The 18168-nt window shown below is 40.5% G+C and overlaps 1 protein-coding gene across 4 annotated transcripts in view; it reads left to right on the forward strand.

The window, feature by feature from the left end:
- Positions 1-458: 458 nt before the first annotated feature.
- SNX14 (sorting nexin 14) overlaps positions 459-18168 on the forward strand; it is a 98175-nt gene continuing 80465 nt past the window's right edge. For 3 of the 4 annotated variants that reach the window (XM_004696276.2, XM_030886709.2, XM_030886710.2), the window contains exon 1: positions 461-640. In XM_004696276.2, coding sequence (XP_004696333.1) covers positions 504-640 — 137 coding nt within the window. In that variant the 5' untranslated portion in view covers positions 461-503. Of the gene's footprint in view, positions 641-18168 lie in introns of all 4 variants that reach the window. The other variant, XM_004696275.4, reaches the window with a different exon arrangement.

Raw genomic sequence — 18168 nt, forward strand, 5'->3', positions numbered from 1 at the left:
TTAAAGCTGCACACAGCTAAGATCGAGCCCCATCCGGTATGCCAAGCCAGGTAAATAAGCGAGGGCGCGGGCGAGGCCGGGCTCGCTCTCCCTGTGAGGTCCTGGTCGCCACTACAGCCCCCGATCAGCCGCGCGCAGGCAGGACTGGGCGCTCGGGCATAGCCTTAGTTTTCTTAAAAGTGCAGGCGGTAACGGATGCCGGAACCTTAACGACTTCCGGGATCGGACGGTCAGGATCATCCTTTCCTGGGAAAGCCTGCACTACTTGGGAAGGAGGCGGCGTGACACGTCCCGAAATCCTTTGAACGGCGGGCGGGAGCCGCGCACGCGCGTCGGAGTCCGCGGGGCGGGGTCTTAGGCCCGTGCAGCCCGTGGCGACAGTCCCAGTCGGTGGCTCAGTGGGGCCGCCGAGGCGGAAACGGGAGGGGGGGGAGCGGGGGTTAGTGAGGGTCGCCTTGATCTCGAGCTCCACTCGTGTCGCAGTCTTAGCCAGGCGGAAGGAGATGGTGCCCTGGGTGCGGTCGATGGAGAAGCTGAAGCAGCGGTTGCGGCTGGACGTGGGACGCGAGATCTGCCGCCAGTACCCGCTGTTTTGCTTCCTGCTGCTCTGCCTCAGCGCCGCATCTCTGCTCCTCAACAGGTAACGTCAGTGTGGAGCCAGCCGCGCTGAGACCGGCTCCTTCCCGAAGCTGTAGACGCCGGGGGCTGGTGCTGCCTCCCGGACTGCGGTGCTGCGGCCCCTGGTCTCCGGCGGAGGGAGCGGCCTCCCGGGACCGGACAGCGCTTCAGGCCCGGAAGTGCAGGCGGTGGGGTAGATTGTCTCCTCCAATCATTAGAACTGCGGGCCCCGAGTTGAACCCTCTTTCGCCTTTTTTAGATGACCCAGTGTTTCATCGTCGTTCCCCCCACCAAAGAAAGGTGGAATCTGTATGTCTGGCCCAATTTGAGATTATACGAGGTTGTACAATCAGATGATGGCGGGGAGGGTTCAAGGTCTTGCCTCTGTCGCAGTTTTGGACCGAATTCCCGCGCACTGGAGCGTGGCACATCTTCGAATCTGAGCCCTATCCAGTGCTTTTGGCTAAAAGAGAAGGTCGGACAAGTTGTTTGCTGAACCAAAATAGAAAATAAAAATATTTCTTATCTCAATACCATTGGCTCAGGAGGTGACTGATGGCAAATAAGAGCTCAAATATATTAAAAAGTTGAAAAGATGTAAAAGTTAATTCGCATTTTGAAATCAGTCATTCTCTCCCCGAAACAAACGTCTAGGAGATCTTCCTATTTCAACGGTAGCCACTAGTGAAGCAAGTAGAAAAATTCAGGTTTTTTTTTCCAGATTTGTTTCGGGTGGGGAACTGAGGCAGTTGTCGGCGACTACATTATATATACTGTTTTCCCTGATTCCCTTCCTCCTTCCCCCATGCCCCTCTTAATACTTGTGTTGAGGCAGTTGCTTCAAGTATAGCAAGGGGCAGCAAGTAGAGGATTAAATTTTATTTTGCTTTAGGTTAACTATTGTGACTGAATTGAAGGTGGGTTTCTTTTCTAGCTGCTTTGTTTTCTTGTGAGTTGCTTGTGTTTACATAATGGGTTTAAATAATGAGTTGTTTTATTGGTAAGGAGGGTGGAATTATGCTCTGATTGTAGGAGTGTGGAAGAAGTAGAACTTTTAACAGAGTGGAAGCTAATTAAGTATGTGCTTGTTTTCTGTCATCTGGGAGGTATTCTAAGCTAGACTAACAGGTTTAGTATAGAAGAAATGCAAAGTATATGATCCTCCCTCATTTCCCGCCACCCCAAGGATTCATTCTTAATTCCCTTGGGAACTGGGTCAGTTTAGGTCGCCAAGGTAGGAGTCCCTACAGTAGCAATTTGGGCTAGCTCTGTAAGGTCTTTGTAACCATATCATCTAGTACTCAACGAGGAGGTACCCCCAAAAAAACCAGAATTTTTTTCCCAAAGCTATGTATTTAATTTTTTTTTACAAAAGAACCTGTACTCTCCATTACACCTAATACATTAGTCAAATCTGCGATTCCATCCTTGGAAACATTCTTCAAACTCATCTGTTTGGATGGCTGACAGTAACTTCCTTTTCTTCAAAACACTGCCCTTTCATTTTCTTTTTCATTCTCAGTTGCAAGGAGCAAGGTCAGGTGAGCCAGGTGTGTGGAGCAAGAAAGGCATGCTGATTTTTTGCCAAAAACTGGCGCACCGAGATGGCTTCGTGAGCAGGTGCATTGCCATGGTGTCAAAGACAGTCCCCCTTCTGCCACACATCAGGCATTTTAGGTTGCACGCTATTAGGCAATCTTTTTAGAACCTCTAAATAGCTTGATTAACTTTCTGACAGGTGAAATGCACTATGAGTCAATATTTTCATCCGGTCGGGAAGTTGATGGATGTCCAGAATGATGTCATCAGTCGACATTTCACCTTTTGGAAATGAGAAACCACTCATATATTTGAGATTTTCCCATTGTGCTGTCCTTCAAAGCTGTGTTCAACATCACAACAGTTTCTGCGGCATTTTTACGGAGTAGGAAACAAAATTTCACAGCTGCACACTGTTCTCTTAAATAAGCCATTAAAAAAAACAAGATTCAAGTGAAACTGCTTTCACGAAAAAATTCACTGTAACCAGAGAGAACCCTGATGCCACTGGGTGCACTAACTCAGAGTGAGTTGCTTGATGATTTGTCTAGCAGGAAAAATGCACACTATGCAAGCTCCACCCAGTGGAGCTTTTTTCCATTTTTGGTTGGGGGGGCACCACCTCATATGACTGTTCAGAAGTCATATGTACTTTGTATACACCGACTTTTACCCTGTATTCATAGTATGCAAAGAAGAAAATACACAAATGTTTTCAATGAGTGGCAGGATTTTTAAAATAAGTAAATAGAAAAAAAATTACTGTGATTTGGGTGAAAGTTTACCAAGTAAATTGGTTTTCCATTCAACAATTCATACATATTTTGATTTGTGACTTCAGTTGCAATCATCACAGCTTAACAGCTTTGTGCCTGTTGTTTCTTTTCTTTCTCTTCCTGCCTCCTGAGAGTTCTTCCTGGGCACGTGCTGCCCTTCTGATTTGTAATGGTAGGTTATTTTAAATTTGTAATGGTAGGTTATTTTAAGGAGTTCACCTTACAGGACTACCATTTGGCTGAAAGTTGAGCCATGAGGGTGAGTTCAGTTCTAGACCTGAAAGACACCTAAAATCCCTAGTTGTTGGGGTTTTACCATCGTCTATGCGACCAGTAAACCTGGTGTCTTTTGTAGTTTGAGTTTTGTTTCATGCTTATCCCACTACATCCAGGACCACCTACTGTGATCCTTTTCAGAGTGGTTAGCTGTAGTAGCTGGGCAATACCAAATCCTTCTGATTTCAGAATCCTGAAGGTTGTTCATATGGTCCATTCATCCTTTGGACTGGTTGTTTCCTTGCATTTGTCTTCACGCTTTGCTCTGGATGGGGATGAGTGAATTATTTTTACGTGCCTTTTATTTGTATTTACTATTTGTTGTATTCAGGAAAAGTGATTTAAAAGATTACAGGATGTCTTAAAAAGATAGTTAACATACACCCCCTCCAGGGGGAAGAACAACAGAAAACATGGGCAAAGGGAATCAGCTGTCGGTGTGAGATATGAAAATAATAACAATTTATCATTAAGGGGTTGTGAGGTGAGACAGGGAAGAGAAGCTGATACCAACGGCTCAATAGAAAGTAAATGTCTAGAAAAAAATGAAGGCGACATGTACAAATTCACCGGAAGCAATCAATGTATGGACTGTCGCAGGAGTTGTAAGAGTCCCCAATAAAATGATCTTTTAATTAAAAAAAAAAAGATAAGTATTTTTCCGGAGAAGCTTTTGGAAAACAGTGCATATAGTATGGCTTTCAGTGTATTTGTGTGTTTTCCTGAAAATGTCTCATACAAACATACTTATGTATGCTTAGACTCTATCTGTGGAAGATTGTTATGCAAGTAAATGCCCCTACTGGGAATGAGGAGTACATATACTCAAGGATTATATATTTTAAAAAGCCTTTTGGGACATAAAGGATCCCTGGTGGCACAGTAGTTAAAGAATTTGGTGGCCAACCAGGAGGTTGCCTGTTGAAACCCACCAACTGCTCAGTGGGAGAAAGATGTGGAAGTTAAATCAACTTGATGGCAATGGGTTTTGGCAACATGATAGGATTAGAGTAAATGGGAAGATAGGTGCATTAAATATTTTTAATAAGTATACAGACATTTCACCAAGGTTTAGAAATAATCTTAAAATAAATTTTCATTTTAAAATCTTTACTGGTTAAAGCATGTAATCATGACCACTGGAAATTCTATAGAAGCTTTAAAAAATGTTTTTCTTTCCCGTAAAAAACAAAAATTGTTTTATTGGTACATGCTCCACATACCATATAAATCAGTCATATCAAGAAGAGTTAGTTGTACAATCATCACCACAGTCAATTTTGGAACATTTTCTTCTTTCTTGTACTCATCGTTATTAGCTCCCCTTTTGTAGAAGCTTTTGAAAATGTAATTTAAAAAAGCACTTAAAAAATTTTAAAAATAAATAAATAAAAGGAAAAAAATCATTTTATTGGGGAGCTCTTACAAAGGTTATGACAAAAAAAAATCTTTACTGGTTAGTTTGGAGTTTTGAAGCATTCTGAACTTAGACTATTTTTATCCCCTGCCCCTCCTTCCTCTGTAGTAGTGGTTCTCAACCTTCCTAATGCTGCAACCCTTTGATAGAGTTCCTCATGTGGTGAACCCCAACCATAAAATTATTTTCATTGCTACCTCATAACTATAATTTTGCTGTTATGAATTGTAATAAAAATATCTGATATGCAGGATATATTAGGCGACTCCTGTGAAAGGGTTGTTCGACCCCCAAAGGGGTTGCGACCCACAGGTTGAGAACCACTGCTCTGTAGTCTTGAAGGTCTAACTCTTAAAGAGATTACAGGGTGTCATTTAGTGTCTAGTCTTTTCTTTGGAGAAAGAAGTAGTTCTGACGTTTGGATCATTTAATTCATTTGTGGGAATAGTAGAGTTGCATACATAATACATTTTAAAGAATTTATTCTCATCTTTACAGTGCTGTTAGGACAAACCAGGAACATAGCTACAATGAAATATATTTATTTTTCAATCACAGTGTTGAGAATTTGAGTATTCTAATAAATCAGGAATGTTTTACGTTAATGCTAATTTGTCGTGAAGTGCCTTCTAATTGGTTCCGACGCATAGCAACTCTGTACGACAGAAGGAAACACGCTACCCCATTCTGTGGCATCCTCACAAGTTTTGCTATCTCTGAGCCCATTGTTGCAGCCACTGTGCTAATCTGTCTCATTAGGGCCTCCTTTTTTTTCACTGCTCCTCTGCCAAGCATGATGTCCTTGCCTAGGAACTGGTCTCTTTTGATCATACGCTGAAAGTACATGAGGTGAAGTCTTAATCATTCTTAGAAGCATGCCGGCTGTACTTCTTCCAAAACATTTATGTTTATTCGTCTGGCAGTCCAAAGTACTTTCAGTATTCTTTGCCAACATCATAATTCAAATACATAAATTCTTCAATTTTCCTTATTTATTTCCCAGCTTTTGCAGGTATATGAGGCAATTGAAGATGCCGTGACTTGGATCAGGTATATCTTAGTCCCCAGGATAGCATCTTTCCTTTGTTAGTAAAAGCAAACAGTATAGCATCTTCAGACTTCTTTCTGATTTTGACCTTTCTATCTCCCTCTTTTCATTTAAAAAACCTTTTGGATTCATTAGTTACACATGCATAATCAGACCTAATCTTCTCATCTGATCCAATCCTTTTAATTTTATCATATATTAAAACATTAAAGAAAAACAACAAACATCTGCACCATCACTTTTAATTTCTTAGTTCTATCCCATTAATAGATTGTTCTTATTTTCAGTTTATACACATATATTTTGGCACACATTTTCTATGTACTAAATGCTTAAGAGAAGTTTTGGATCAAGCCGAGCATTTGCAATTTGGATGTTGACAAGTTACCCTTTAGGAAAAGTGCTTGTATTTATCACCATTGTACAGCACTAACTAGGTACTCCATTATGTTGTTCTGAGTACTAGACATTACTGATAGTTTAAGTCTTTGTCAGTTAGTGAACAAGGGAAAACGAAACAGCATTTTCCAAAGTACTAGATTTTGTTTTTTCAGTATTATATTTTACCTAACTATTCTTGTAATGATATATTCCAGATTGCCTGTGTTTCTTCTCAGTACTACAAATATTTCTGCAGTGAACTTTTTTTTTTAATGTATTAGAGTTGCTATGAGTCGGAATTATCTTTCTATGGACCTGTGTCAAATTGCCTTTGAGTAACATAACCTAGAATTGAGACTCCCAGGATCATAGGGCTTATACATAATTGATTTTCTAGATTTGTCAGATTGTTTTCGAATGGGCCATGCCAATGTATACGCCAGTATACAGCTTTTCCTGCCACCTCACATGTTCATCAACACTTGACAACGTTTTTGTTACTCTAATGGTGAAAACTGATCACTGTTTTTTAAATGGCGTCTCTCTGATTTCTAGTGTGTTTGGCCATCTCATTATATATTTGTGAGCCATATATTTTTCCTTCTGTGATATATCTCTTTGTGGCCATTCCGGTGATGTGGAGTTCAGACTATTTGGGTCTGAATCATGACTGCCATATTTTAGCTCTCTTATTATTGGCAAGGAGGCCTGGTTGTACATTCCCCTGCTAAACACAAGGTTGGTACTTTGAGTCCATCAGCCACTCTGCAGGGCGATGATGAAGCTGCTCCAGGTCCATTACTTACTTTGTTTTTTTGGCATCTGTATTTATGGGTGAGTAATGGTATCTAGGTATCCTGTCAGTGCAGTGGCTGAAGCTTTGGCTGTCAACCTAAAGACAGGTATTTTCTAACTAGTTAGATGTTGACCAATTCTTTCTGGCACAGTGATTCTGTGTATTCCCTCCACCTCCTGTTGCTGTTTCTTGCATCATTTATCATTTTGTCATGATGTTAGTAGGTGCTGTAGGGTCAACCCCTACGCAGGAGAAAGAGGAAGCAGTCTACTTCTGTAAGATTGACAGTCTTGGATACCTTATTTACAAGTTAGCATATAAGCAAGAACCAGTGGTATTGAAGGAAGAAGTCCAAGTTGCACTGGAGGTATTATCCAAAAAGAAGGTTCAAGTAATTGCACAAAAGTATCAGTTAAAATAATACAACAAACTGATGCAGTGCTGGAAGACTCAATTATTTCATTCTAAGAAATCTGGAGGACATCTACCTGGCCAGCCAACTGAAAGTGATCCATATTTAAGTCCATTCCAAAGAAAGATGGCCAAACAAAATGTGGAAATTATAAATAAATAATATCATTCATATCGCCTGCAAGTACATTTTTGCATATGATAATTAAAAAACAGTTGCATTAGGCAAATCTGCTACACAAGACCTCTTTAAAGGGTAAAAGAGCCAAGATGTCAGTGTGAGGACAAAGATACACCAGATCTGAGCCGTGGTATTTGCATATGAAAGCTGGACATTGAGTAAGGAAGATTGTAGAAGAGTTAATGCCTTTGATTAATTCTGTTGGTGAAGAATACTCAAAGTACCATGGGTTGCTAAAACCCGCAAAAATCTGTACAGTCTGAATGCTTCTTAGTAGGGAGTATGGTAAGACTTCATGTCACATACTTTAGATATGGTGTCAAGAGGGATCATTCCCTGAAAAAAGGACATCATGTTTGGTAAAGGAGTGAATCAGTGAAAAAGAGGAAGACTCTTAATGAGATGGATTGACACAGTGACTGCAACAGTAGGCTCAAACAACGATTGTGAGGATGGAACAGGACAGCATTGTTTTTGTTCTCGTGCATAAGGTTGCTATGAATTTTAAGTGACAACTGCACCTACTTTATTTTAAGTTGTAATCCATATTGAAAGCTGCAATGTTTGATTTCTATCAGTCAGCAAGTGCTTCAGGTCCTCCTCACTTTCAGCAAGCAATGCTGTGTTATCTGCATATAAGCCTTCCTATACTCCAGATGCCACATGCTTCTTCATATAACCCAATTTATTAGCATACAGATGGAATAAGAATGTTGAGCATACAACCCTGCTGCAAACCTGTCCTGATTTTAAACAGTACAGTATTACCTTGTTCTTTTCACACAACCGTGTCTTGATCCATGGCATGAGTACAATTACGTGATCTGGAATTTCCATTCTTCTCCAGACTGTTCATAGTTTTTATGATCCACAGAGTCAAATGCCTTTGCATAGTTGATAACACACAAGTAGATAACTTCCTGGTATTCTCTGCTTTCAGCCAAGAGTCATCTGTTGTCAGTAATGATATCTCTTGTTCCATGTCCTCCTCAGAATCTGGCCTGAATTTCTGGAAACTCCCTATCAATGTACTGTTGCAACTATTGTTAAATGCAAGGAAAAATTTATTTGCATGTGACATCAATGATAATGTCATGTTAAACAGAAAATATTGAAATTGTCACGGATTTTATCTTTATGGATCCACAATCAATGCTCATGGAAGCAGTGGTCTCTAGAGATTAGACAACATGTTACACTGGGTAAATTTGCAGCCCAAGGCCCCCTTAAAGTAGTGAAAATCAAAGTTATCACTTTGAGGATTAAGGAGCACCTGACCCAAACCATAGTATTTTCACTTGCCTCATATGCATGTGACAGTTGGAACGTGAATAAGGAAGACAGAATCAATGCATGCAATTATGGTGCTGGTGAAGGATATTGAAAGAACTATGGCCTGCCAAGAGAACAAGCAAATGAGTCTTGCAAGAAGTGCAGCCAGAATGCTCCTTAGAAGCAAGGATGGTGAGATGTCATCTCTTGTACTTTGGATGTGTTATTAGGAGGGACTAGTCCTTGGGAAAGGATGCCATGCTTGGTGAATAGGGAAACAACAAAAAAGAGGAAGACCCTCAGCAAGATGGATTGACAGTGTGGTGGCAATAATGGGATTGAACATAGCAACCATTTTGAGGACCAGTCAGCGTTTTGCTTATAAGGTGGCTGTGAGTCAGACTGGATGGCATCGTAATAACACAATGGTTGCTAACAGCAGCAACCGAATTTAAAGAGCCCGGATGGCACTATAGTAAACAACACACTAGCAACCCTGCAGGAAGAAGATGTGCTTCCATAAAGGAATTCCTTCTATTCCCTATAAGGGAATGCTATCTTAGAGAGTCACTATGAGTTGGAATTAATTTGATTGCCACAGGTTTTGGTATACTAGTATCTCTCTCAATGTTGTTTGGTTGAAATGAGTTAATTATATACAGGACTGGGTCATGAATGTAGTAGATTTTTATTATTTTTTTGAGGGAATGCTCCCTTGTTGATTTACTGGAATTTGAGTATTAAAGCTGTTAATCCCTTATTTTATTAAAAACTTTTTTTTTTCAAAACCATTTTATTGGGAGCTAATACAGATATCATTCCATAATTCAGTCACATACAGTAGTATTGTATAGTTGTTACCACAATTATTCCTTATTTTAGAAGATAGAGATACATTTTTATGTGTTTGTGGTGCTTAAATGGAAAATTCATAGTTTTTATGTTGGCTAATCCTCTTAGTGGGTATGTGCTGGCCTGCTAACCATAAGGTCAGTAGTTCTAAGCCACCAGCTGCTCTAGGGAGAAATATGGGGCTTTCTACTCTTGTAAAGATTAACAGTCTTGGAAATCCAGAGGGGCAGTGCTGCCCTGTCCTGTAGGGTTTTTATTAGTTGGCATTGATTCATTGGCAGTGAGTTTGGCTTTGAGAGTAGTAGAGGGTGTGAATTGGGCCATCCTTTTTGCTTAATGGTTATCTTGGGTCCAGTTACTTGTCATGGATATAAGGAGTAGTATGCTACAGTGCAGAGAAAAGCTGCTTCTGAAGTGACCTGGAAAAAAAATCAGCTGAACTAAGATTAGTAGGAGGCCAATGAATACTGGAAACATCCTGCCAGAGGCTACAATCATGTGATCATAAATATGATACAGTCCAGGGATGGAGAATAGATTTTTATATTTGGGTGAAGGGTTATATATTAATTTGTTTGCCCAATTGATACTCAAAGTAACTCACACCAAATGACCTTTCCCTGCATGCTTCTGTTAAGAAGGTGGGGGAAGATGCTGATAAGATTTGCCTGTGAGTAATCGTGAACAGGATTTCCTGCAATGCCATCCTGCAGAGTGTAAATGCGCCCTCTGAGAAAGGAGGGTTTGATCTCATCACCGGCAAGAACCAGGGGTGGAGTGTGTGTATCCTCTGGATCCATCATCTGGCTTACCTCTGCCTGACCTTCGGATATTGGATTGAACACCACCCCCCACTGTGTGAGACATTTTCTCAAACTTTCTGTGGGATACTGCAGCCATTCGAAGAACCCAGAAACCTGAGGAAATATACTCAAGGGAGGAGGGAAAGGGATGGGGAAGGGGGGTGGGGTGGCGCAGTTTAGCATCTTGGAAGTGTTGGAGATTTGAGATTTCTCTAATCTCCAACTCCTTGAACTAGTTTGATGTTAATTATTGCAAAAGAAACATACAAAATGACTTACTGTGTGTTTTGTCATGGCACCTACTGTTGATGTAGACACGTAGTGACTCTGTAAGTCAGACTAGAACTACCCGGTAGGATTTCCAGGATTGTGATCTTTTATTTTTCTCCTTCAGTAACTGCATTTTAAGAGTAAAACTGCATTTTGAGGTTATTTTGAGAATCAGCACAGAGACACGAGCAAGGTAGTCGGAATGTACAAGATGTCCTAATGTACATATCCAAATTCTAAAATGGCATGTAGGTTCAATTCTTTTATACATTCCAGTGACTTCTGAGCTTTACACTTGGAGGCAAATTTTTCTTAAGAAGATATCAGGTATCAATATCTTCAAATGTTGATAATGTTGATGACTGTTCAATTAATTCACAACGTAATATCTCACACTTATTGTTGTTAGGTGTCACCAAGTTGGTTCTAACCCGTAGTTGGAAAACTGTGCAAAACAGAACGAAACCAGCGCCATCCTCCCAACGGTTCTTAAGCTGGAGCCATTGTTGCAGCTTCCCTGTCAGCCCATCTTTCCAAACTTGGCTCTAAGGAACACTCTGGTCATATATCTTCCAAGACAGACAGATGGGTTCAGCAGTCATTGGTCCTTCATGTTCTTCTCCAGCACCACGATTCAAATCCATCTATTCTTCAGTCTTTCCTAATTCAGTGTCCAACTGTCACATGCATATGAGGCAATTGAGTATACCATGGCTGGGGTCAGGTGCACCTTAGTCCTCAAAGTAACAGCCTTCCTTTTCAACGCTTTAGAGAGGGCTTGAACAGAAGATTTACCTAATGCAATGCATCTTTTGATTTCTTAGTGCTGCTTCATGAGCATTGATTATGGAGCCAAGCAAGACAAAATCTTTGACAGCTTCGACCTTTTCTCAATTCGTCCAGATGTTAACTATGGGTCCAGTTGTGAGGAATTCCGTCGTCTTTGCATTAAATTTTAATCCATACTGAAGGCTACAATTCTTGATCTTCATCAGCTAGTGCTTCAAGTTCTCACTTTCAGCAATAAAGGTTGTGTAATCTGCACACAGCCTTCCTCCAATCCTGATACCACTCTCTTCTGCATATAAGCCAACTTCTTGTATTTTGAGCTCAGCATACAAATTGAACAAGTATGGAGAGAGGATGCACAACCCCGATGTACACCTTTCTTGCAGTCTCCCCTTGTTCTGTTCCACATGAGCACAATGAATTGTTCTGGAATTCCCATTTTCAAGGTTTATCCATAGTTTACTATGATTGACATAGTCAAATACGTTTACATAGTCTTAAAACACAAGTAAACACCATTCTCCTTTACACAGGACAGACTGATTTCCAACCTTCCACAGCACTTTAACAAAGTTAACAGGAAAACTGCACTACCATGACCAAAGGCGTTACAGAGTGTACAAAGTTCTGACAAGAGAGCAATGATAAGGTAATGGTTTTAAGATACCATTTTTCTAAAAAACAACATGGAAAGAGAATTGAGAATGTTGGAAGTCAAGCAAATAAGTGCATACAAATGCCATTAACTATGTTTTGTATTAGGGACACAAAAACTATACCCATCCCAATATAATGTTACATCGACACCCAAAGCAGACAAAAACCAAAAACAAACAAATCCACCAAAACCCTAAGCTTGCTGGAATCAAGTCAATCTAACTTATAGTGACCCTGTAGGGTAGGGTAGAATTGCCCTTGTGGGTTTCTGAGTCTGTAACTCTTTACAGGAGTAGAAAGCCTCAACCTTCTTCCTGTGGAGTGGCTAGTGGTTTCGAACTGCTGACCTTGTAAATAGAAATATAACATATTTTCCCATATTTCAATATCCCACTATTTCTTGGTTGTACCAAAAAGTAAACAACCAGTAAATGATTTCACATCTTTTAAAAAAGCATTTATACTTTAAGAAATAAGATGAAGTGGGATTTCCTCCTGCAGACTGTTTCTAGACCTACTAAAACTCTTGCATTTACAAAATAATTGATAAAAATATTCCTCTGGATGTACCAGAAAGGACAGACAGGGTCCTTTGAATAAAAACTCATGAATCAGATACAGCTGCTTTTTCTTCATCAGAGTCTGCACTCCCTTGTTTTCTGCGTCTCCATTTCCAGCAGCTACATCTTCAGTTTCTTGGTTAGCCGCTAAAGCCTGTGTCTCTGTTTTCCTCTTTCGCCTTTTGCTTGTGCTTTTCCCAGAAGACGTATCCGTTTCTGCTGCCTTTTTTGGCTTCCTCTCCACCTTTGCAGATGTGGTTTTGTTGACTGCCTCTGGGATCTCCTCTTGGGCACCTCCTCCATTGCTCCTTCAGCTGAGGCTGAGCTCATTCTGCACAGGCTGATACTCAGTGGGGACCAAATAGGTGAGGTAGATCATCGCTCGAACACGCTCTATGTCACCCACAGCTCTTCCTGCTGCTGTCTCTTGGGTCTCTGGACCCAGGGAATGGCCGGAGGTGGTGGCAGAGCCTGCTCTCACTTCTCCATAATTTGTTTAAATCTCAAAGTTGTATTTTTTCTGTACGCAGACTCCCACATCTTTGTACATGGGAGCAGCTGGTGGATTTGAGCCACTGATCTCCTCTTGCTTAGCATAGCACCTTAACTGTTGTGCCTCAAGGCCTCCTTTATTTTGCTCACAAAAAACTCACTGCCATCATTCCAGGACGATTGCTGAAGAAAAATGTGAACCTAAGCAAAGGTGGTAAGAAAGCTGATGGTGCCTGGCTACCATAAGATATAGCATCTGGGGTTTTAAAGGCTTGAAGATAAACAAGCGGCCATCCAGCTGAGAAGCATCAAAGCTCACATGGAAGAAGCAAACCAGCCTGTCTGACCACGAGGTGCAGAAGGGACCAGTTATCAGACATCAAAGAACTAAAAATCAGATCAGTGGGTGCCCACCTTCCTGATAACGATCACTGAAGAAAAACGTGTGCATAAGCAAAGGTGGTGAAGAAAGCTGATGGCTCCCGCCTATCAAAAGATGTAGTGTCTGCGGTCTTATAGGCTTGAAGATAAACAAGCGGCCAACTAGCTCAGAAGCAACAAAGCCCACATGGAAGAAGCACAGCAGCATGTGTGACTATGAGCTGTCGAAGGGGTCAGGTATCAAGCATCCAAGAACAAAAAAAGTCCTATTATTGTAAAGGTGAGTGAATTCAGAGTGGAGACTCAAAGTCCATCGGTAGGCAACTTAACACCCCCTTACTGAGGGGTTGTGGGGAGGAGACGAGCCAATCAGGGTGCACGGTAGCAACGATGAAACATATAACTTTCCTCTAGTTCTTAAATGCTTCCTCCCCCCACTATCATGATCCCAGTTCTACCTTACAAATCTGGCTAGACCAGAGGATGTACATTGGTACAGATAGCAACTGGAAACACAGGGAATCCAGGATAGATGACTCCTTCAGGACCAGTGGTGAGAGGGGCGATGCCTGGAGGGTGAAGGGAATGTGGGATAGGAAAGGGGAACCAATTACAAGAATCTAGTATTGCCTCCTCCCTGGGGGATGGACAGCAGAGAAGAGGGCGGAGGGAGACGTTGGACAGTGTAACTTATGACAAAACTATAATAATTTATGAATTATGAAGGGTTCATGAGGGAGGGGGGACTGGGGAGGGTGGGGAAAAATGAGCAACTGATATTAAGGGCTAAAGTAGAAGGCAAATATTTTGAGAATGATGAGGGCAACAAATATACATATGTGCTTGACACAATGGATGTAGGTATGGATTGTAATAAGAATTGTATGCGCCCCCAATAAAATGATTAAAAAAACAAAACTCTCTGTCATCAAGTCAAAGCTGGCTCATAGCTACCTTATAGGACCAGGTAGAACTGCCCCTGTGAATTTCTGAGACTGCAGCTCGCTCCCATGAAGCTGATAGTGGTTTCGAATGCTGGCCTCATGGTTTGCAGCCCAATGAGTAACTGCTATGCCCCCAGGACCCCTTAGTTTACTTCTAGACCCTGTCAATATTGCAACTTAAGGCTTCCATTTTTCCATTGATTATTTTTAGCTTAACAGATGCTAAGCATGTTCTTTTCTTTGGTTTTCGATCTCCAGGTTCTTGCATATCTCATTATACTGTATTTTTACTTACTGATACTGCTGTTTTTACCTCATTATTTCTTCCATTCTCTTTAGCTATTATTGTACATTCAAAAACAAGTTTCAGTCTCTTTCTGACACCCATTTTTGTCTTATCGTCTTGTCTTTTTAATGACTTTTGCATTGATGTAGTGGTTACATATTGGGCTTCGATCTACAAGGTCATCAATTTGAAACCCCCAGTTGCTCTGTGGTAGACAGACCAGGCTTTCTACTCCTGTAAAGAGTCACCATTTTGGAAACTCATGGGGGCAGGTCTACCCTGCGCATAGTGTCAGGATGAGTCGGCTTTGTCTTGATGGCAGGGAAGCTTTGTTTTGTTTCTTCATATATGATAGCCTTGATATCATCCACGACTCGTCTGGTCTCTAAGCTATTAGGGTTCAGTGTATCAAATCTGTCTTTGAGGTGGTGTCTGAATTGAGGTGGTTTATACTTAAGGTTGTACTTAGGATATTGTGGGCTTGTTTCAATTTTCATCAGCTTTAACTTGAACTTGTGTATGAGCAGTTGATGGTCTATTTCTTATTATGCCCTGGCTTTGCACTCACTGATGATATTGAGTGCTCCATCAGCTCATTCCACAGATTTAATTGTTTTGAATCTTTTGATGCCACTACATGAAGTTTATGTGTATTATTCTTTGTTACGTTGTCGAAAAAGGCATTTCCTGTAAGCATAGTGGTTTTGAAAATTTCTATCATGCATCACACAAATGGCATAGTATAATCATCAATTCTATATTTCCAATGACTTGATCCCGCTTAGTTTCCAGCTTTCCCAATCACCAGTAATTATAAGTGCACTTAAAAAAATGGTTTTATTGGGGTGTAATCCACCTATCATAATTTAATAGTTCAATAATACCAAGAGGAATTGCACAATCATTACCAAAATTAATTTTAGAACATTTTCCTCTTTCTTGTACTGCTTGTTATTAGCTCCCCATTTCCCCTCATCTTGCCCTTGCCATACTCCATAGATATCATTAATCCAGTTACTCTAGATCACCCATCATGGATTTCTTATTGTGAAAAAATACAAGGACAAAGAAGCAAAAATGCTAACAATGCTACCAAAATAGAGAAAAACCTGAGTTAAAAAGAAAGCAAAAATATTAACACTAACACAACTTTAAAATGGGGTCAAAAGGGAGATCAAATGATAAGGTTTATGTTAGCCTAGCTGTATCTGCCATACTCCACTTTCCAGTGCACTCTGCATGGTAGCAAGGCTGTTCATATCCCTGGTCTTTGCTCAGAGGGAATTAACCAGAGGTGTAATCCACATGTATCCACCCCCCCTTTATTTTAAACTGATACAAGATTTAAATGGGTCAACAGTTGCATCTAATATGATGCAACACTTTAACCATATCTGTTATAATCGTCCCTATAATTCTCTGGTAACAAGGCTATTCACATCCTTTGACTATGTTCAGTGGGGATTCACTGGAGGCTTAAATTCTGTGTGGCCCCTGCACATGGGTTTTGAGCTTCCATTGTCCTCCATAGCTTTCTGCAAACCAGGTGTTCACAGTTTAAGCACTGATACTGTTCTGTCCTTCAGATTTGGATTATTGTTTACAATCCTTGGATCAGATAGGCTGGGGTGCTTCTTCCATGTGGACTAAGTGACACTTTGGTTAGGTGATGGCTTGTTTGAAGACAAAGCTCTAAGACTCCAGATGTTATTCTTTCTGACAACCATACACCATCTAGTTTCTTCACCACACTTTTCTGTAGCACCCATATCTTCAGTGATCTCTTTATGAAGCTGAATATCAAGCAGTGCATGTTATAAAAACTAATTGTTCTAAGATTGGGGCTAGTATTAAGTGCGTGCCCAAGATGCATTAAAATATCTATATATATGTTTCTGCACCTTACAGACATCATTGCTATTTTATGTTCGATAACATTATCAATCATCTCGCTGGGGCATAAAGTAATTCTATTGATAGTATCATTAATTTAACTAATCATACAGAATTTAAAGCACAGTTGAGAAAAGGAAATTTTACAAGTACAAGCTCACTACGAATCACCATACATGAATTATTGAGTTCTATAGATTAAGCTCTTAAGCAACTGGACATTATTTACACAAACAATGTGGGTTGGCAATAAGGCAGTGCTTTCAATAATATTCATTGATGGTGGCAGAACCAGGGCTACCAGTATCTCAAAGTGAGGAGATCAGTGCATTTTAATTGCATACATTTTTTTCAGAATTGGTTAGCAAAAATCTTCAATTCATTTTTAGCATTGTGGGTGGTATGCAAATTTGAATATTAGTCATATTAGCGGATTTTCTTTGTAGGTGTATGGATATTATTGTTTCACCACCACTTATCTGTCAGTTTGTTGGACTTTGGTAGCTTGTGTGGTGTGATGCTGAAAGTTATGCAACCAATATTTCAGGCACCACCTAGGTCCCCCATGGTAGTCAGGTTTTAGAGGCACTTTATAACTAAGACAGATTTGAAAGAAGAACCAAGCGATCTACTTCTGAAAAAAGAAAGGAAACAAACTGGCCAATAAATCCTTATGGATAGCAGTAGCACATTGTCTGATACAGTGCCAGCAGATGAGCCCCTCAGCCTGGAGGACACTGAAAACTAAACGACTACTGGGCAAGGAGCTGGTGCCTCAGAGTAGAAGCACAACCATGGGCTTGACCATGAGTGTCCCTGTAGAACACAGTTGCCATATTCTAGAGGGTTTCCAAGGCTGTAATCTCTGTGGAAGCAGATTGCCACAGCTTTTTCCCATAGCTTTCTCCTTTGGAGTGGCTGGTTAGCTGTTAAGTACTTAAGCACTGTGCCACCAGGCTTCTTTCTTAGTACAGTTAGTCTTAAAGTGGATGGAGTAAAGCTTTCAGTGCTTCATTGGCTCATGTGGCACGCCTCAAAATGAAACACTTGCAAGCATCCATTTGTACTTGAAATGTGGAATTTTGGAAATATGAATTGAGGAATATTGGACTTTCTCAAAAATGAAGTTGAATACTGGAGGTTGCTATCCTAGACAGTAATGAACTGAAATGAATGGTATTGGCTGTTTTGAGTTGGAAAATCATCAACTCTAATATGTGAATGACAAAGAGGAACATTGTTTGCATTCATCTTAAAAAGGAATATTTAAACATACATCCTGAAGTAAAACACTTGATGATAGGTACATAGCCCCTTTCCCACTTTGTTTCATCCCATCTCATGTAATTTTAATCTTGTTCTAAAATTAAATGTAGTAAGTGCCCCTTGCCAGTCCTTTTGTGTTAATTTCCCTAGTTATCCTGTAGTAGTTTCCTCAAGAAGTGTAATTAAGGAATAATTATGTTTATGGTTGTACAAAGTTAAGTAACAAAGTGTTCTTAGGGTTCTAGTTCATCGAAGCATGG

This window comes from Echinops telfairi, unplaced genomic scaffold (genome assembly GCF_000313985.2).
Source record: "Echinops telfairi isolate 266 unplaced genomic scaffold, ASM31398v2 ScPeMD7_3533;HRSCAF=4204_0, whole genome shotgun sequence".
Taxonomy (NCBI): Eukaryota; Metazoa; Chordata; class Mammalia; order Afrosoricida; family Tenrecidae; genus Echinops; species Echinops telfairi.